Source organism: Crocodylus porosus, unplaced genomic scaffold, assembly GCF_001723895.1.
Source record: "Crocodylus porosus isolate Cpor-Errol unplaced genomic scaffold, CroPor_comp1, whole genome shotgun sequence".
NCBI classification, from domain to species: Eukaryota; Metazoa; Chordata; order Crocodylia; family Crocodylidae; genus Crocodylus; species Crocodylus porosus.
In genome coordinates this window covers 87,875,918-87,896,306 of record NW_017728947.1, presented here as the reverse complement: position 1 = coordinate 87,896,306, position 20,389 = coordinate 87,875,918, and the positions used below count along the sequence as shown (strand labels likewise).

Below are 20,389 nucleotides of genomic sequence, written 5' to 3'. Positions count from 1 at the left end.
TGAGAAGATACAGAAGTGTTGCCTGCTGCGTCATACCAAAGTCAGAACTAGAGGGCTTCACTGGTAGATGCTGCATAACTATGTACAGTATGTAAACAAACAAACAAACAAACAAACAAAAAAAACAAGGTCCTCATCAATATTTTTTAAAGCCGGTAGAAAACCTACAGTTTTTAATGTACAGATCTCAGTCAAGTTAAACAGAGCAGTGGCAGTCATTAAGCCATTGCTGTTTTCAGTATCATTATGTTGGCTTTAAACATGTTTTTTTCTATATACTATATACCTTTTAGTATTAGTCATACAGTAAAGATGATAATATATCAAAGGTCTCTAAGATACTTGATTACTTAAGTCATTCTATTGCCTATTGGCATGTGTTTAGTATAACTTTTTCCCCTAAATGTTGGAGTTCTGCTCCTTAAGGAGTTCTTGTCATTGAGAAGTAATCCTGTCTGTATTTAGTATTGCTATATATTTTTATCATGTTTAATTTGACTTGTTTGAATTGTTATTTATATCAGTGTTCCCATCATTAATTCATCTGTTTGGGGGGGAAAAAAAAAAAGAAAGACCAAGACTAGTTTTGCTAGTGATAAATATGTTACTTTTTTTTAGATGAGGTGTCTTTGCGTTCCTACTAATAACACATGCTTAGAAAGGCAGCTTTTCTTTTTCGTACAAGGAAACCCACGAAATGATGTAGGAAGCCCCTCTAGGGGATAGTGTAGTCACCTTGCCTGCATCGTGGCAGCCTTAATTTACATATTCATAAGTCACCCTAAGCAGATGGATGTCTGGCTCAGCTTTGACTATCTCTACTGCTGGCCTCCCCTGGCAGTTCATTGCATTGTTTAATTCCCCTTGCAATTAACTTTTATGAATATACATTTTTAATTTGTCCTGCTGAAGCTTAACCCCTTCTGCCCACATTTGATCTTTACTAGTAAGAACAAGTGACTTGTTCACAGTGGGTGATACGAATATTGTGTTCCTGCCCCCAACTTGGTGGATCACTTTGGTCATTTATGCCAGCAGAAGGAGAAGCTTGTAATGTGGGCTTGGTCACTTCCTGACAACCTACAGTTTGACCTAGTTTCCTTCCTCTCCTTTTAGAACACAGGTGCAGGGGCAGATCCAGAGGTTCTCCATGCAGGATCTGTCTGGAGCCCCTGTTTTTGAATAGCTCTGGAGCCCAGGGGATGAACATGGCCACAGCTGCTCATTCCCTCCTGTCTCCCTGCCACTAAATTCACTGGGAAAAGGAAAGGGCAAACAACAGCAACACTTATTCCCAAGGCTCTGGAGCCACAAAAGCAGGGGAACTGACCCTGCCCTAGTCAGCAGATTTGTTTCGGAGCCTAGTGCTCATGTGGAATTAGCTCTACCAGGAGCCCACCCTGAGCAGGCAGTGAGATCAGCCTTTGTGCATACTGCCTAAGTCAAGGGGTTGGACCCCACCTTGCCCTGTTCCTGAATCTGCTACTGCACAAGTGTACAGTCTGTTTCCTTCTTTTGTAAGTTCTGTAATAGTAAGCAAAACTGCTTGTGGGCTGTATTCCTGCCTGTTGAATACTTGCAGAACTAAGGAAGAAACAACTGGGGAGGCTAGAGCCACCTAGTGAGGGGAAAAATGAGGAAGAAGTTGCTCTTCTAGTGTATGGAAGGGAAGGATATAACCTGGAGCACAAATAAATAAGGGAGAAGTTTGTAGGAAAACCTTTCCTGAGAAGGACTGCTATCATCTGAGGTCTTTCCAATTTATCTCCTTGTTTATAAATGTTAACTAATTCAGCACCTCAAGGCCCTAGTCAGTAGAATGGTTTATAGTAACTTCTCTCAAGCATCCAGTTACCTTTCCTACTGCAGAACATTGGATGAGTCTACATGAGACGTTTAATGTGGAGTAGACTAATTAGTTCCACAGTAAACATCTTGGCACCTACATGTACAGCCCTGTTAGGCCCCAGGAAACTAATAAACTCCTCAGCAGGGTAGTAATTGTAAAAATAAGTACTACCCTGCTGCAGAAGGGTTTTTTTGTGCACAGCAGCACATGTGTAGATGTTGCCCCAGCTGCCTGGGACATGGGGGTGCTTCAGTGCAGGGGCTGCCTGCCAGCTAGCTCCACACTGTAGCACCCATGTGCCCCTGCCAGCCCCTCTGCAACATGTTGAGCCAGGTCAGAGGAGCCCTGTGCTGGCAGGCTGACCCCCTCCTCCTGCCAGCTGGGACTGCTTTGGCCTGGCTGAATGTGCTGCGGCCCTGGGCACATGTGTAAATGTAGTAACCAGGAACAATAAACTCTGCTGCAGTTTATTGCATTGCATTAATATACACATGTAGATACAGACATTGTAGCATAGATTTAGTTCTGAATTTCAAGGGCCTTTCTACTTCTTCCATGTACTGAAGGTCTCAATGGCAGCTCACCAGGGGGTTATCTCAAAGATTAAACAGTAGAATTTTTTTTATCAGATGTTGCTGCTTTTTGCCCTCCCGTTTGTCCCAGCTAAAGAGAACAGAAAATGGCTCTTCTTAATTGATACTTTCTGCTATCATTCACTTGAGAGATGCGTGAAGACTGAAATGAACGCTGGCAAATACTTATTACACAGGAGCTTGAGATATCAGTCTTAGGGTAAAGTTATGCATTTGAATTAAGCCACTTGAAGGGCTCTAAAAATGTGAATGATCACAACTTCAGGTTCATTAATAAATGGATAATGTAGGTGTCTTGAAGTTATGCTACTTCAGGCGAGGATTCTCTGAGTCCTGCTATCCTGAACAAATTACCTGAACTGGCTGTTCCACAGAGATGAAACAACCATGTTGCAGCCCTCCAGTATCACAAGAGGCACTGTTCCCAGATGGACCAGTTGTCCCCCTGGATTTCACAGCCCTTGCCTGACCGCTGCGAGTAGAAGCTGAAAGGGGTGAAGGAGAACAGCAGGGTGGGGGGTGGTGGAACATAAGGAAAGGTGGGGGGAACAGAAGGAAGGAGGAGTAGGGGAGCAGGACTGAAATGGGAAGGAGGGGACAGGAGGGCAAGGGGAGGAGTGTGAGTGGGCCTTGCAGTTCCCCATGGGGGAGAGGCAGTGAGGGATAAGGAACTGGTGGAGCCAGCACAGGCTCAATCTGGGAGCTGCATGGACCATCCATGCCTGTCCCATGGCTGCTTGGCCATCCCTCTTCCCCTCTGCCCTTCCCCTGGCGGAGGGCAATTCCACGCAGCTGGGGTAAGCTGCTCCAAATGGGGACCAGTGGGACCTGATGCTGGAGCCTATACTGTGGCTACAGAGCTGAGGAGCAGGGCAGGCAAAGGACAGACTGCAGCTCCTAGCTGCACCCCGGCTTACCAGTCCTCTTACCACAGGTCACAGCAGTGCATATTAGGGAAAGTATTAACCCCAAACATGAAGCTGCTCACAGTGGGTGCATCTACACATGTGCCTGGCTGTGCAGTTGTTACTGCTCAGTCATTTAGTACTTGCTTTAGCAATTACTAAATGATTGTACAGTAACCACCATTGCTGCACAGTCCCGACGGCACACAAGTTGTTTCTGACCCTATTGCGCAGTACCAATGAACTATTGTGAAGTCACTTGGTGCTACTGCTCAGTAGCAGCAACATCACAGTTTGTGCCTGCAGACACTACATCACCATAGTGTCTTGTGTAGACATGCCCAGTGTGTGCTAACTTTTAATACTGCCTGACATTCCTTGGCATTAGCACATGCTAATTGGAATGTGTAACCTCACCCTTAGTAAAAACTTAATATCTATTTTTGAAGGTCTTGGGGGATTCAGGGCATTCTCTGTGCTGGGGTGCAAAGAAACAGCACATGTTTTATGTTCAGATGCCTTCAACCTGATGGTTCTGAATTTCTTCTTTGCAAAACTTCTGCCAAATTGAGTGACATATGTCAATTTGTTATAAATGTTTTTTTGTTTTAACTTGTCTTGCTGACTTTATTCGTTTAACCCATTCACTTTTTAGTTGGACCTTCTGTTGCTAATGGGTCCAAATGCATGTGGACTGCAGAAATTAATCAGAATGAACTCGGGTGCTAAAATTAGACTGTTCCCTTTAGTTTCATGTATTTGCCTTGAATGAACTGTTGTATTTAGTAAAATTTTAAGAATGTCATCTATAGCCATTCACAGATATATTTCCAGTCTCTTCTGGTGTTTAGTTTTATTAATAGTTCTCTGAAGGGGGGGAGGAGAGAGAATGTGTGTATTGCCAAAGTATATCTGTCCCTTTAGGTTTGCTAATTTGGGGGGGTCTACAAAATTCTAATGGAGTTCAGTCAATTTTAGGATTATTTACTAGTTGTGTCAAGTTCTATGTAACAGTACCTAGCTGTTTATTCAATATTAATTTAGTATCTTTTACCTCAGTAAACCTATTTCCAGAAGCTACCCCATTGTCCCTTTCTGTCAGGTGTTAAAAACTCATTGCTGCTATAGCTGACTGTGGACAATAAGTCCAAGAAATGAACTATGAGGTGTCCTAAGTTAGCTTCTGCCTGCTTGTCTTCCAGTCTAGAATCATTGTGGTAGCAACTAAAAATGTGTTTTAGTAGGTGGTTAATTTCTGTATGTTAGTTGCTAATAATTATAACTTTAACTTAGCACCTGTCACAGTGTAAACCAGCAGCTATTCTTAGAGTATGCACCAACATATGTTTGTTTTCCCTCAAACTTTGCAATAGGAGTTGGGAGCCAAGTATTTCATGGAAGCATCAGATTGTGTGTAAAGGTGTGCCAGGTGACTCTTCAGTCAGTCACCAGGAGTATAAATGATGCATCTTCTTCCTGTCAGCTTATCACCAGTTTGAGAGTGTGCATTATTAAAGAATATTTGTCTTGAGACCTGATAACACTGGAAAAAAACAGATAAGACAGTGCAACTCTTGGCAGTGGAAATAACTTGGTATAAAGAACCTTTGTTTAATACAATCCAGAGCTTGTCATAGTGTTTTTTTTATTGCAGTCATTATAGAAAGAAGAGTGAAGGGAGCAAACCAGTACTGCCCTCTAAAATGTCTCTTAAAATAACCCTTTAGGATTTTTCTTTCTATACTGTACTATCAACCATCAAACTAGGAAAACAATACTCTTCAAATTCTACCAGCAGCTAGTTGAAGGTGAGTCTCAAAACCAGTTATGGACTTCTGTCTAATATTTTGCAGTCTATTAGTTTTCTCCGACTTGAATGGGAAATAGTGAAACAAGAAATCATCTACGTGCTGGATTGTGTTAAGTACGGTTGAAACGGGGTCTATGAATTTTTCTCATTACCTGGATTAGTTTGTATGACCCCTTTGTCCCTATGGGTGCTTTGCTTGTTTGCCTCCAGAACTGCCCTGCTCCCTTCTCTTTGTACCTTTTGTATTCAAATCCTTCTCTCTGGTTTATATACTGCTCTGTGCAGTCCTTTCATAGCATCTGATAAAGTGAGCTGTAGCTCAAAAATGCTTATACACCTCTAATGTTAGTCTGTAAGGTGCAAATCAACCCTGCCTTTACCTCCTTGTCCCTCAGGCTATGTTCCTCCTTCCATGCTGTTCTGTTCTAAAACCCTGCTGCCTTTCTTCACTCTCAGTATTGCCGTCTTCCTTTCTGTTAACTTGGGTTTCGTGGCATGTGTAGATGTACCAAGCTTGTTTTAATCTAGCTGCCTTGGGGCACCTATACACGTGCCCAACGCCTACTCTGATGCAGTCTAATAGAACGTGTCAGAGAAGACTCCGCTAATTAGTATGCTGCAGCAGCTTCAGCATCACATTTATTCAGTGTTCCCATGCTTCAAAATGGTGGCAGGGGCTTTTAACTAAAGCTTGTTGAATGAGCTTTTGAAGCACTGGATGAATACTATGGGCATTTTAATCGGAGTGACTCCTGAGAGCTGTTATAGTTAAGCACTCCCCACCCCACCCTGGAGCACATTTTAAAGATGCCCATCAGTACCAAAAAAGTGGAGCCATGGCAAGATAGTCCTCAACCTGAGTTGTATAAATCTACTCTGGGTACTTGCCCAGCAGGTGAAGTACATGGTCCTGAAGTTTCACCACTATTAGTACCCGAGTGTATCTGAGATTACAGCTGGCATTAGTATATCTACACATGCAGTCACAATTCCTGCTGCAGTTGTAGAGAGGACCTCTGCTTCTGTCCTACCAGTGCCTATCGCTCTGACTGATGCTAAGTCTATTCACTCTCCTGTTGCCTCAAATTTGAAGCTGTTGTTAAACAGTATACTTCAATCCCAACAGTCCCTTGGCAATCCATGCTATTACCACAAAAGGGGAAGTACTTTTATAAGCCAAGAGATAAAATTTACATTTAAAGTTCCTTGAATAACCAGGAATAGTGTAATGACTGTAAAACTTAAATGCGTGCTCACCCAGTTCTGTCCAGCCCTGGTTTTCCTGATTTGAGAAGCTAATCCAATTAATGTTTTGCCCTTCACAGTCCAAACACCCTTCAGTGTCCATGTCCTAAAATATCCACACATGAATTATAACCCTCTCTAATTTGCCAAGGCTCTATTTTATATAGGACTGTAGCAGTACCCTGGGTTACTGAGTCCAGTTTTCAGCCATTATAGGTAATATTTCATAATCTCTTTCATAAACTGATCGAGTTTCATCTTGAAAGTAGTTTGTCTCCATTACCCCTAGCCTAGCAGCTGAACAGCCAATTAAAGTAAGGACTTTAAAACTGATGAACACATTTTTCATACAAGATATAATTGGATTGTCAAACCTGTTGTCATTGGAGATAAACAAGGCCCAGAATTTAGCAAGATTCTAAAAGGGATTGGCCTTTTCAATGAACACAAATATCCCAAGTTGTGAAAAAATAATAGAAACGTTGGAAGAGATTAATCATGCATCTGGGTTTAAAGCAATTTAAAGTTTAGAAATCAGAACAGGACTGACCTCTTTCCCTCTCCCTCTTATCCCCCAACCCATCTATGCAATTTATAAGTCAGCTCTCAAGATAAGAGATTATTTTATAAAGGATGATTATACAGATGTGCTTTTTTTAAAAATTGTGATTCCCTTTAAGATCAGAAAAATACAACTTTTTAGTATTAATAGCTAATAATCATTTCTAAGTTGTGAGGCAGCTTTGTAAACGAACACCTTACAAGATCTTCTAAAAATTTTATTGCATATCAAGTTCATCCTTATGACTGATTCCTGAAAATTTAATTTCAGAAATCAGATTTAATATCAAACTCTAGTCAGCTTGACTTGTTTCTTGGCAAAATGAGTACTGTTAGATTAAATTATGTCACATAGGGCAACAACATAAATATGGTACTATAGTGATTACAGGGTGTTTACATTTTTTATGTAAAGAGAGAAAATGAAATGGAATAAGAAAATAATTATCTCAGCTCTGTTGGGAAAGTTGTTTTGGTGGGGTTTTTTTGTTTAAAATAAAAACAAAAAGCCTTGGCCTCTCTTATGCTGTATTGTTTTTACCACATTCATTAGTTTGGTGTCCAGATGATATCGTGGTGTTTTGTTATAAACTAGTAAACAGAAAAATGCTTACAAGAATTAGTAAATGACCTGTATCCATTAAATGAAGATTTATAATCTCCCTATCCCATTAAGTTGACTAGAGCCAAGTAATTTTAATAATTAAATTTAATCTGGCATAGTTCTTTGTAGCAAAAGAAAGTGCTTTAACCGTTATGATGGTTTCTCATTCTGCTAAATTTAAAGCTTTATCCAAAACCACTTAAAATTTGATGAAAACTGCCATTGCTTTCAGTAGAGCTGGTCAGACCCTGACCATCACTACCCTTTAGCACAAGATTGAATTATTTAGAGAACTCTATCAAAGAGAGCAAGACTGACTTTTTAAACATTTATAATGAGAATATTACAAACAGAAGGTGAAAGTACAAAAGTATGTGGTCTTCCCAAGGGCTGAGCATGAAACACTTCTTCTCAAAACAGAAATGCTTATCACCAGAGTTTGAAATCTCATCCCTACCCCACCCCAAAGACCCTTTTGTGAGATTACATATTCAGGACTAGCTGTTCATATTTTGTTAAAACCTTGCAGAGTGCCCACTTATTGGCCCAGGACTGGTCCACATTTTGTTGCAAGGTGAGTTGTCCAAACTCAAATATGACACATACCCAGGCCAAGAAGTGGAAGAATTGGACAATGTCATCAGAGCCAGCCCTAGTAAGCTGGTTTCTACTGTATTTTCAGGGTTGTTGTCCTGAGAGGGAATTTTAAAGAGAAGTGGACTATAATGTTTTGACTTTATTAAATCACAGCAAGCAAAGATTTATAAACTGTGAGATATAGTAGCACCTAGAGGTCACAGTCAGAATTTATGGCCCAATTGTTCTGGGTGCTAAATGAAGACAAAAGAAGCAGCCTGGCTTCTTGCTAATTCTTAATGGCTAAGGAAAGAAATTTATATGTAAACTGGTATAAACAATCAGAAATCAGTTCAAATATGCAACACAACAGAAGTTCAGTGCACATAAACCACTTTCAAAATGGCCAAAACAGGTTCAAGATAAACCTGGATGGATGTTTAGGTTAAATTGGTTTATGGAACTTCTATCCCAGATCCCCTCCAGATTCAAGTTTAACTCGCAGTCCCCCGAGCATCCCAGGGTACTTTGTACCTCCCCTACAATGCTGCCCTCCACCCCACAGGGTGGGCAAGCCAATCTTGGCCCAAGCTGTCTGCTCTAGGCAAGCAGGGAGGCATGCTCTAGCACCCCCCAGCTTCTGGCCTGGGCCACTGCAGGCATGTGGCTGCATTTCCAGAATCAGAAGTGAATGCTTGTTCATTTGCTTATCAGTTCAATCTATGTAGCTTAAACTAACCTGCAAAGATGGAATAGATTCAGGCTCAGGATTTTTGACTGTCTTTGCTTAGCCTATGTGCCCTGTTTGCCCATTTCTTTTTCCAAAGAAAAGACTGAGCTAAATGAGCAATATAATGACAATGTAAAGATTAAGGAGTGCCTTGAAGGACTATTGAAATAAAATACTTTTATCATTTATTGTTAATTACTTACCTAGTTAATTTTAAGTAGTCAAAGCAGCTTAAAGACCTAGGCTAGGGACAAACGTTCCAGAAGCCGGAGCCTGAATTGATTCAGTCTTTGCAGGTTAGTCTAACCTGGCTAGGCTGAACTGGTTTGTAACCAGACAGAAATTCTCTCTGAACTGAGGAAATTCAGGCACGTGCGTACAGTGGCTCAGGCTAGAAGCTGGGGGGTGCTAGAGCAGCCCTCCCTTCCATTCTGCAAGGAGCTGAGCTGAGGTGGCATGGCCAGGCCCCACAGGACCTCTGATTAGGGAGGTCTACCTGCACCATCCCAGGCTTTTCCCCACTGGCTGCTCAAAGGGTGGGAGTGTTGCCAGACCCCCTTAGCACTCTGAGGCAAGGGGGGCAGAGTGTGTACAGTGCATGCATCTGTTAATGATACAGAACTTTTCAATCTCCCTCCCTGCGGTGGGGATATAGGGCAGGGGGAAGCCAGGCAGAACCTGCTGTACCTGCAGTCTCTGCTGGAGCTCCAGCCAGGGAGCAGAGGGGAGGGGCCAACTGTACTGTGGAGCAGAGAGCCCCACCCACCTCAGAGAGCATGCTGGGATTCTGGGGGAGTCTGGTTTATGTTAAACCAGCAAGGGGTCTGGGACAGACATTGCATAAACCGGTTTCAGCCAAATCAGTTGAGTGTGATACTATATTCAACCAGGTTAATCTCAAACCAGTTTCAGACATTTTCAGCCGGGTTTATGTGCAATGAATATCTGTTCTGTTACAGGTTTAAACCAGTTTCTGATCACTTAAACTGGTTTTTATGTAAGTTTTGTCCCTAGCCTTAGGATGCTTGCAGATGTTAAAAAAACAACCCAAAAAAACCCCTGGAGCTTTACTTTAAACTCGGTGTATTCCCACTCTGAGTCCTGTGCATGTCCAGAAGAGGCACCGCGTTATTTCAGTCAGGCTCTGCAGCGTTTGTAAAGATCAGGTGGTTTAGTGGGGGTTTTGGTGCTTTTATCTAATAGCTGATTGAATCAGCTATTACAGATGTTGCAGAACTGCGTTGAAGTAACACACTGCTGCTTCTGGTAAAACATGGGTTTTTTAAACATCTGCAAGCAGCCTTATTTCTCAAGATTACCAGTTACCGATATTGACAGCAGTCTGTTAGATTAAGTGTTGCTGTTCTAAAATGGCAGTTTTTAATGTTTCTCTGAAATTACTGAAAGCCTCAGTTAATGTGTTTGTTTCTCAGCAAATCAGAATGCTGAATAAGCCTTTCAGACTTTTTTTAAGGTCTAACTCCTAACGTGTGCAACAGGAGATTTTTAGATCAGGGTTGCCACTTAGTGGTTGGGAACATGAGCAGTTGATACTTCACTCTGCTTTTAACTTGTAAAATCATGGCAATGTAAGACAGAAGTTTTACGGTCAGATTTAATTGGTATTTTCCTCTCCCAGGATGTTTTTCATTGAGAAGTACTAGGATGTACACTGCCGTATTTGTTAAGTCCCCAGTACTTCCCTTTAATAAGACACTTTTGGTTATAAAAATATCTCAGCTGGGTTATACATCCAGGGCAAAAATTCAGAAGTATATTATAGACAGAAAAGCTACTTATTATCTAAATATTATTATAATAAATCATATTATGATTAACCAGAGAAAATATATGAATGTGTACCCTGTCTGACCACAGCTGAAGTCTACATAGTGTTTAATTTTGGGTACAGTTTGTGACTTTTTTGGTAAGCCTTTGTTCCATCCCTTTCTCAGTAAAATGGCTCTCACATGAAAGATCAGTGGTCTCAATAAAATGTGACACTTGTTGTGATGTTTTGTCATGTTATGATTAACCAGAGAAAATATATTCAGTGTGTACTCTGTCTGCCCACAGCTGAAGTCTACATAGGAATCGGGAAGCCTGCTGAAGCCACAGCATGTACCCAGGAAGCAGCTAATCTCTTTCCAATGTCGCATAATGTCCTTTACATGAGAGGTCAAGTGGCTGAACTTCGTGGAAATATTGATGAAGCCAAACGGTGGTATGAAGAGGCCTTATCGATTAGTCCTACCCATGTAAAAAGCATGCAGAGACTGGTAAGTTTTTAATCCAAATGGAAAAACATTGTATCCTTAGCTGTGCAGTTGTTTGGGGGTCCTACGGTGTTTATATAGTGGTACTCCGTTCCTAAGCTGTCTGTAATTTGTATATTTTACTCTTTTGGTATTTTTTACTTAAGTGCAGTTTTAATAACTATCTTTGCATTAAAACAAGTCTAGTAAGGAATAAGAAGGCAGAACTGTAGTCTTGCCACGTTAGGATGAATTGTGCACTGTAACAAAAAATGCTTAAATCTTCAGCTTTAGCTAGAGAGTAATGAAGAGGTCTGCATCTAAATAGATGCTTCTGTCCACATGTGGTATAGATGTAATTCATTCATTTTAAATACAGTTTTTTCCATACTACATATAACACTTCATTTGGACCTACGTTATCATACTAATTGGGGAAAATTGCGTGGTACGTGGCAGTTTAAAGCCAATATAAAGTGTTCACAGAGATTTGCAAATAAAAGGTAAGGTACAAATTCCATAAAAAGTCAGGTGTTTTGCTTTCTTTAAAAGAGGCTTTATTTTTTTAACGATTGGAGCTATGATGATGCCATTCATGTCATTGTATTGATAAGTTGGATTTCATTTTTTAATAAAAGATACATAAACAGGTGTAACTAAAATTATCAATACTCAGTGAGGGATGAAATTCATTTCCACAGAAATGAACAGTGCTAAACAGTAAAGTTACATAATTGAAATGGTTACGTGGCTTCAGCATCTTCTGTGTCCTTTGGAAAGTAAGTCGGTATCTGCAGTAAAACTGAGTGTTTCAGCATGAGGAGTTTTATAGGAGTGGGATAGAAGAGTCACAGGATCTGCATACAAACAGAATCAAATATCTCTGCAAAGAGAGGCTATAGAGTGAGTTCAATTCATAGACTAGAATAGCAATCCTGCTTCTAGGGTAAGGGTTGAATTCTGCTCATTGTTTAAATACCCACATAATCCCTGGGTTCTTGGATTTTATGCAGGGCATGGAATGAATTTCACTGTCAGAGAAAAATGTGGTGTTTAAATAAATACAGGAGCACATTTCTTTAACTAAACTGAAATTTAGTTTTCCCCTGGCTGCTGAGTTCTAATTACATTGTTTCCCTGTAATAACTGATAATGTCTATATCATCTAAAACGTTTCTGGAAAATGCTTTTGGATCAATTTTAGGTGCTTGGAATCTGAGTTCTTGCAGAGAAACAACTAGCAGACAAATGGGAGAATATTTTGTTTTAAAACACAAATGTTTTGTGTCTGCAAATTATAGTCTGTTAATTATGGTCCTTAATTTTTTCACAATGCTTGGTCTTCCCCTTTCACAGAGTTTACTAAAAGATAAAGATTTAATAAGACATTAGCACATTCATCTGTGTTAATAGATTTTTGGTTAACTGAAGTAGGTTGCTAAATTTTTATCTCCTTGTGCTAGGAAAATGCCTCTTAAAGGCTAAGATTCCCCTTGCTTGCTGAAAAACTTCAATTGGTTTCTCATACCCAACCTTTTTATTCAAAAGGATAAGGTAGTTTCTGCCTAGGTGCTCATGAATTATTCAGAAGTATTTCTCATACTTCCCTAAGGGGAGCATATGAGACAAAAGATCAAATAGGAAAACAACATAAGGAAAGTTTTATGTTTCACTTTCCATCTTTTCAAGATATTTGAGCCTATTGACAAATGGCAAAATGTTCCCTTTCTGAGGGAAGTGAGTGGTAGATATGAAACAGTATGGTTAATATCTTTCATTTTTACATTTTTTTTTCTTTTTTTTTTTTTTCTTTTGCAACCACTTTTAAATATATGGTTTTTACAGGCAGAGTGCTTCCCTGAGTGAATGAGGCAGTAGCTGCCTTACAGTGTTTGCAGAATGAAAAATTTCACGCTTGCTTTCATTTGTTTTTATAGTCAAGCTTTTTATTTTAAGCTTTGTGGTTGAACAGTGTGAAGTGCTGAGTGCTAGCTGGAAGACAGACCACTGCATTTTGATCTGGTTGCTAGTCCTTTAAGCATTTTTATATCAGAATATTATAGTAAACCTTGTTTTATTTCAACAAAATGGACTAAAAGGGATTAATAAGCAAAAGATGCCACATATATGTGATTTTATTTTTTAATCTTAATCTGTCACAAATGATTTAACAGAATGACTTATCTCCATGACTTTGATATGGAACAGCCAAAAAACTGCAGCCTGCAACACAATACGTTATTAGTTCCAAAAACTGTTATCAGGAAACTTGGAATATATAATTATATGTGTGTGCACACATTCATGTACATGTGCCCATCCTTTTTATTTTGGTTATATGTCTTCAGTAGAAAGAGGTACAGTCCTAAAAGCAATAACATAGGTGCCCTCTACACATTATGTTTATGTTGTGATTAATATTAATTGCATCATAAATGGGAAAGATGGTACACGTGTGCCCTTTAAGGCAGTGGTCTCCAAACTTTTGATCATGCACCCCTATCAATAAAAGATTTTTGAGCATGCACCCCAATATATGTATTTTTATATAGAAATAAATAAAAGTTCTAATATTTTATTCCTGCACCACAGTGGATCGTCTTGTGCACCCCACTTTGGAGACCACTGCTTTAGAGGCACCATAAAACAGCACGTGAGCCATAAATATGATTTGCATATAATGTAAAATGCGTTTGCATTTACTTGTTTGCATGGCACCTTAAATTTTAACTTGTGGCCTAGGCCAATAATCAACTGATTGTCCGTCCCAGGGCTGGGACTGAAAATGAGATAATTTACTGGTTCTAGCCCAAGGCTGGATTTGGCAAAGGGCTTCCTTGCTGGGTACTTTAACCCATGGCATGGCCAAGAACAGGAGATCAGAGGCTCCCAGCAGAGAAGCCTGCAAGTTTTTTTTTTAAGTCTCCAAATGAAGAAGGCTTTTGGCTCCTCATGCCAGGAGCTTCTGATCCCCGGGAGTCCAGCTAGAACTGCTGGGCACTGGGTTTTGACAGATAGTTGCCCCTGGTCCCTAGGTCTCAAACTGGATGTTCAGCCAATTGTCAGCCTCGTGTGGAAATACCTGGCTTCCAACTTGCTGGTGCAGGGGGAACCCAGGATAATGGTCCCAGGCTCCCACTGCACTGGCAAATAGTAACAGCATGATTAGAATGTGATCCCAAAGTTGTGCCTCTTGCCATGCATGTGTGGCACTGCAGAAAGTGATGTTGTTGGGATTAGGGAGCAGATCCCATCACATCTTTTTAAATGAATATGTGCCAGGGGCACATCAGCAGTTGAGCCCTAGCCATGGCATTGTGAAAGCACCAACATCCCTGCAAGAGCAATTGAAACATCTGTGTTGCAATTATGTTTTTAGATTTCTGAGCTGCCTAGGAATTATAATTCTGTGAAAGAGCATGAAGAGCATACCTCATACCTATAGATTATTTTCTTCCTAGATCTTGTATGTAAATTTTGAGCTTCTGAGTTGATGTGAATTTTTAGTGATTTCTAGAAACCAGTAGCAAGATGTACTTGTATTGAGCATACCTGTTACAGAGTCCATTAGAAGATCTTCGCTGGTAATGTTTTGGTGTAAATGCTCATTTTGGACGGAACTTATTAATCTTATTTTAAATAGAATGGTAATATGTACACTAAGACTGCATCCACAGAAGTGTGGACATTTGTTTCCCAGGGACAACTAGGTGTGGCATACCTTGTGCCACTGCTACTTATCCCCAGGGAACACCTCTGCCATGCACTCACTCTCTGGCACGTGGCAGGTTACCCTGATTAGGGTAGGGGAGACTGGGGCCAGCATTGGACCTGGCAACCTTATCTGGGGTCCTGGAGGCCTCCTAGGGCTACAGCAGCAAGTCTCCTGCCACTTGGAGCCTGGCCAGCAGCTAGAGTGTGGCTCCAGGTGGCCAGGCTCTGGTTTTGAGCACTATGCACTGCCCCCATGTGTACTGCTCCGCTTTTATTTGCACATATTTTCTTGGCCCCTGGATATCCAGTAGTATGGATATGGGGTTGAGAGTTAGACTGATGACCAATAAGACTATTCTGGTCACAACTCAAACTTTATTAGGATACACAGTAGCAAAAGACTTGTGTATTAAAGACAGTGCTTATGTAGCCTTGGATTCAAGGGAATTGCATAGTTTAACCATAGTATATACTTAACACAGAGTTTTCCATATATGGTTATTCTTTGTAGCTATGCCAGTTCTTTTCCACTTCTATATGTTATGTGAATGTACCTTATCAATTGCTGTTGACAGTGCATGCTTAACCTACGTCATTGCTACATAGGTCAAGCTTAGGTCAGGTTGTAGCATGACTCAGCCTGTTACCCATAGCCTATGGTGCATATATGGCCTACAGGTCCTTGTAAGAAATATAAATCGAGTTGCGTTCAGCATGACTGTCTTATCTGGTCAGGATCTGTACAAATGAACAAATTGGGGCAAATTAAAAGGGGGCATTGACTTGCTGGATAGCAGCTGAGATGTAGTCAGCTGTGTGCTCTCTATTTTATTACAGTAAATGAAACAAACTGTAGTACCTCAGTCCTATTTAGTGAGGGCTAAACTGTTATGGTTTAGGTTTTACTTACTACAGAGTAAGTTTTAAGCACATGGACCATTACTGTATGTCAGCCACTCACCAGTAACTTGAAGTTATCTGTTTATTTGGCGATATAGTGACTTTTGCTAAACGACGGCAAGTCCCATCTTGACTGATTTGGTGCTAAGCACCTACAGCTCTAATTCAGAATTGAGCAATGCATACCATACGTTTAAGCCATTTGGCATATGAATTATAAAAGAGTAGAATAAGAGTTACAGCAGATCTAATGGAAGTGAAATAACACACGTAGTAGTCTATTTGGCCTTAGTAAAAACCAAATACCTTAATTTCTGTCTCAAGCTTATTACTGATTGAATATATGAATATATATTTGACTTGCTTTGCTTAACATCTTGCTCAGTTTATCTCATTTTTCATAACATGAAATTTTGTTATAAAGTAAGTTCCAAATGCCATCAACTCCTTCACTGGTGTCACTGGGTGCTGAACATATTGCATATCTCACAAATAGGGCCCACAGTAATGTTTTTCCTGTTTGTGAGTTTTGCTTTAAATTGGGTCATTACAGATACATTGGTGTTATGTGTTGTTATTTTAGAACAATTACTATAGTTTTTCCTGAATTCAGACTGTTCTCATCTCCAATTAAATCAGATTTTTATTATTAGCTACAAGATGTAATTTCTAGTGTTCCCTGCTCTTTCCTGTTTGTTAGCAACTGGCCGATGACTTGTATATTTTGATATTTGTAGTAACTTCTTTTGGTCTTAGTCCTAAAATGTTTATTATGGTGTTTAAGTTATTCCTGCTTCTTGACATCTAGTATAATGGTTTTGAAATTTTTAACTTAAAGTAGGTTAAAGCAAACAAATTACTATAGTGATGATAATCTTTTATGTTCAGCTAATACTTTACTGCATCTACTTGGTCTTAAATTAATTTCATCCCTGGTCCTGACAACTTTCTTATTATTTAATAAGTCTTTAATAAGACAGGGCTAGTGACTAAAATATGTCCTTCTCTTCAAATTTACTTAGCAAGAATTCCTGCCAGTGTATAATAGCAGTACATAACCAACATTGTGAACCTTTCTGACAGCCAAGCCAACTGCAGTATGTTAATTACCTTGATTATAGACCCTGTTTATAGCGGGGGGGGGGGGAACAGTTTTTTATTTTGCACAACTTTTATTCAGTGCGGAGCTTTCCCATTTTTGGTGAGGAGAGGCAATCTGGCTAGAGCAGTTACTCTCCTTTGAGACTCGTGGTAGTTGGACACCTTCATGCTGTATTTACTCACATACCATGCACACCTTTCCAAAAACAATCAGTCTTCCAGATTTGGGGTGCATGTCTTTAAGCCGTGAAACTATTTTTTTTCTTTGCTAGAATAGCAGTGAAGAACAGAAATATGTAGACGCTGTCTCTAATGCTGCCAAGATGGCTACCACTTCTCTAAGGTGACAGAAAGCTGAAGGGGAAAGAGTTCTATGTTAACCATCTCACAGCTGCTGTAGCTACTGCTTGAGCAATGTAACTTGTGTCTGAATCAGCAGTAGAGCCCAGAGCAATGCATGCAGTCTGTAGTAACTTGATGAGGCTTGTGTTGTGGAAACGAGACTTTATTATTTACAGGAACTTTATATAAAAGAACTCTTTACAGTAAAGAAGTAACAGTTTTGCATCTGCCCTTGCAAGCATCCAGCCTTGTTGAAGTTCTGCTAGACCAGGAAGTTCCTACTACCTCACTCAGATTGTCTCCTGGGATACCACACTTCTTGGATGCAACACACTGTGTTTCCAGGACGACTTGCTCTATATCACTTAAGTCAGCCATGACCCTGAAAAAGCCTTTTTCTGCTTTCTCCCTCCCAAAAACAAGGTGTGCGCTTTATTTGAGGACACATGCTATGTGAGAGAATAGGGTATATTTATAGATAAGACAAGTTCTGGGGATTTGGGGGGGGGAGGGGGTTGTTTGCTTGGTTGTTTGGTTTTTTGTTTGTTTGTTTGTTTTTTTAAGTCTCCACCCATAGAAAATGCATTCATCCTGCAGGAGGAAAATGTGTTCTTCCCAGCTGCGCAAGTAAAGCACTGTGGTTAGTTTCCCCTACAGATGAATAGTATCTGTTTCCAGCCCTGCCAAGTTGCATTGGGCATCTGGTCTTGCATGCAACTACAACATGGTCTCCAGGCCATCAGAGTAGACTACAAAGTATATTAGTCACATAAAATGAAAGCAGACCTATCTCCTTCTACCTAAATAAAGGATTATTTGCTGTGCACGAATTTTGACAAGCTGCATGTGCTGCTACAGTTCTACCAAAAACTGCTTCAGTTTATTACTGGCTAATGTTTTTTGTTTGTTTTTGTTTCTAAGGCTTTTTGGTCCGGGTTTTTTTTTTAGAGAGATTTGTTTAGACTACATGCACTCTGGTAATTAAGTAATGCTTAACAAATTATTTGGAAAAAGAATACTAATGTAAAAATATTCCAAAGTCCTCATTTGAAACCTTTTCTAATATGGGGTAAAGATGTCCATGAATCAAAAGAGTGGGTATGAGTTTAGGGGAAACTCATATGAGGATCAGCATGTTCTTGTTGTACCCTTTTTGTCACAGACTAAACCAGAGTGCTGGAATTGAACACTCCTAAATATTGGATAAATTTGGCTCCGCATCTAAAGCAAATGATTTCGTCTGAAAACAGTTTGGAGTAAAGATTACATTTTTATTTTATAATTATAAAATTATGAAATAGTATGATTTATAAGCTCTCTGTGTCTGGAACCCTGCTGTCATTCATCATTCAGAGTACACCTTGATGCTATATTTAATATATAATAAAAAGCACACAGGCAGCAATATTAAGGCAACTGTATGACGGATAATATATTTATGCAAGATGAGTGGGCTAGGAAACAATAAAACATTAATTGTACATTGGAGTAGTGGTGATTGTAAAGTGATGGGTGACTTGAACTACGAAGATCAGTAAAAGAGTTAATTTTTTTAAGAAAGCAACACATGAATATCTTCAAACGTTCAGGATTTGTAAGTCACTTGAAATGTATTTTGAAGAAGGATGCGATGGAAGTGTGGTAAGTAAAGTTGCGAAGGGATTTCATGAGTAGGGATTTGTGTGAAAGAATGCCTAGAGCTGACAAGGAGAACACAAATAAGTAGTGTCATATTAGCAGTGTCTTTTTAGGCTAAGCTAAAGAAATCTCCCCATGCAGTTGCTAGCAGGCAACTACCAAATAATCTTTTAAGATTCTCTTGAATAAAGTATATAGATAGAACTTCTGAGGCCTCTCAGTGGGCAACTCCATATGAGACACTTAATGCACAATAGACTAATTCTACTTCACAGCAAAAGCTGTGCTAAATACAGTAGAATTAGTCTACTGTGCATTAAGCATCATGAAAAGACCGTACACTATTGCTACTGTTCATTAGTGCTGGCTACTGCGTGTTTATTTACTACTTGATATTAGAGGTACTAAACTCGATGCACAGTAGCAATGGCACATTAATGCATGTGTAAATGCCACCCAGTATGATGGTCTAAACCACCCAGTATGATGCATGCTTTCAAAACCTGAACCATTTTTGTAGTTTTTAAATTTTTAAAAATATTCAACCTCTTTTTTTCAAAGGTGTAGAGACCAGAATCAAAGCTGTAGAATCACAGGGTTGAAAGGAACTGTACAGGTAACATATATTCTAATCCCCTCACAAATAGAGGAAGTGCTATTCCTAAACATCCCAGACCAACGTCATCTTAAAATTTCTAATGAAGGAAATTGCAGAACTTTTAAGTACCTTGTTCCATTCCCTACTGTTCCTGCAGATAGGAAGTTTTTTCGTTTTGCGTTTTTCCTGAGATCTGCTCTAAATCTATTTTCCTGTAGTTTTAAGTGCACTGCTTCATGTTTTCATTTTGACAAGGGAGAACAGTTCTTTTTTTATGGCCGCCTTTCTAATACTTGAAAGCTGCAATCCTTAAAATATTTGAAATCCTCTAATATTTGAAAACTGCTCCATGTCTCTTTCTCCAACTTAAACATACCTAGTTCTCTCTACTTTTCCTTTTCACCCCCTTTATCATTTTTGTTACTTACCCTTTCAGTTTTTCTATAACTTATATTTAGAATACAGCATTTAGAACTACACATAATACTTTAGCTCAGTGGTACCCAACCTTTTGGACCTGTGATCTAGTAGAGTGGAACCAGGGTAGACCCATGGACCGGATCCAGTCCATGGGTTCAATCCAGCCTAGACAGGCATGGGCCCAATCCGATACATTATTTACACCAGTTTCACATAACCTCCCCAGTCATAGGGCATTATCATAATGTTTGTTTACCATTTCTCTGCATCACTGACATTCTTTGACAAGGCAAAGAAACTCCTTTTATGTTCTTACCTGTCTGTTCAGCTAGTATTAGCTATCCTCGTTTTCTTTTGTTGGCTCATTTTTGCTTCTCTCTCTGATGCTATAAGAATGATGTACATTTTGTGTTTCTCTTATACATTTTTCATTTGGAGATCCCTTTTCATTTCTCTCAGTATAACAGAACTGAATCTTAGCTTCCCAACTTTTATTAACACTTTTTTTTCCCAAGGTGGACAGTACCCCAGCTTTTCCTTGCTGAGTG

General features: G+C 39.7%; 1 protein-coding gene across 1 annotated transcript in view; it reads left to right on the top strand.

The window, feature by feature from the left end:
• The window catches only part of TTC7B (tetratricopeptide repeat domain 7B), a 208,784-nt gene that overhangs the window by 146,819 nt on the left and 41,576 nt on the right, over window positions 1-20,389 (top strand). The window contains exon 17 of the mRNA XM_019551144.1: window positions 10,950-11,152. Coding sequence (XP_019406689.1) covers window positions 10,950-11,152 — 203 coding nt within the window. The remainder of the gene's footprint in view (window positions 1-10,949; window positions 11,153-20,389) is intronic.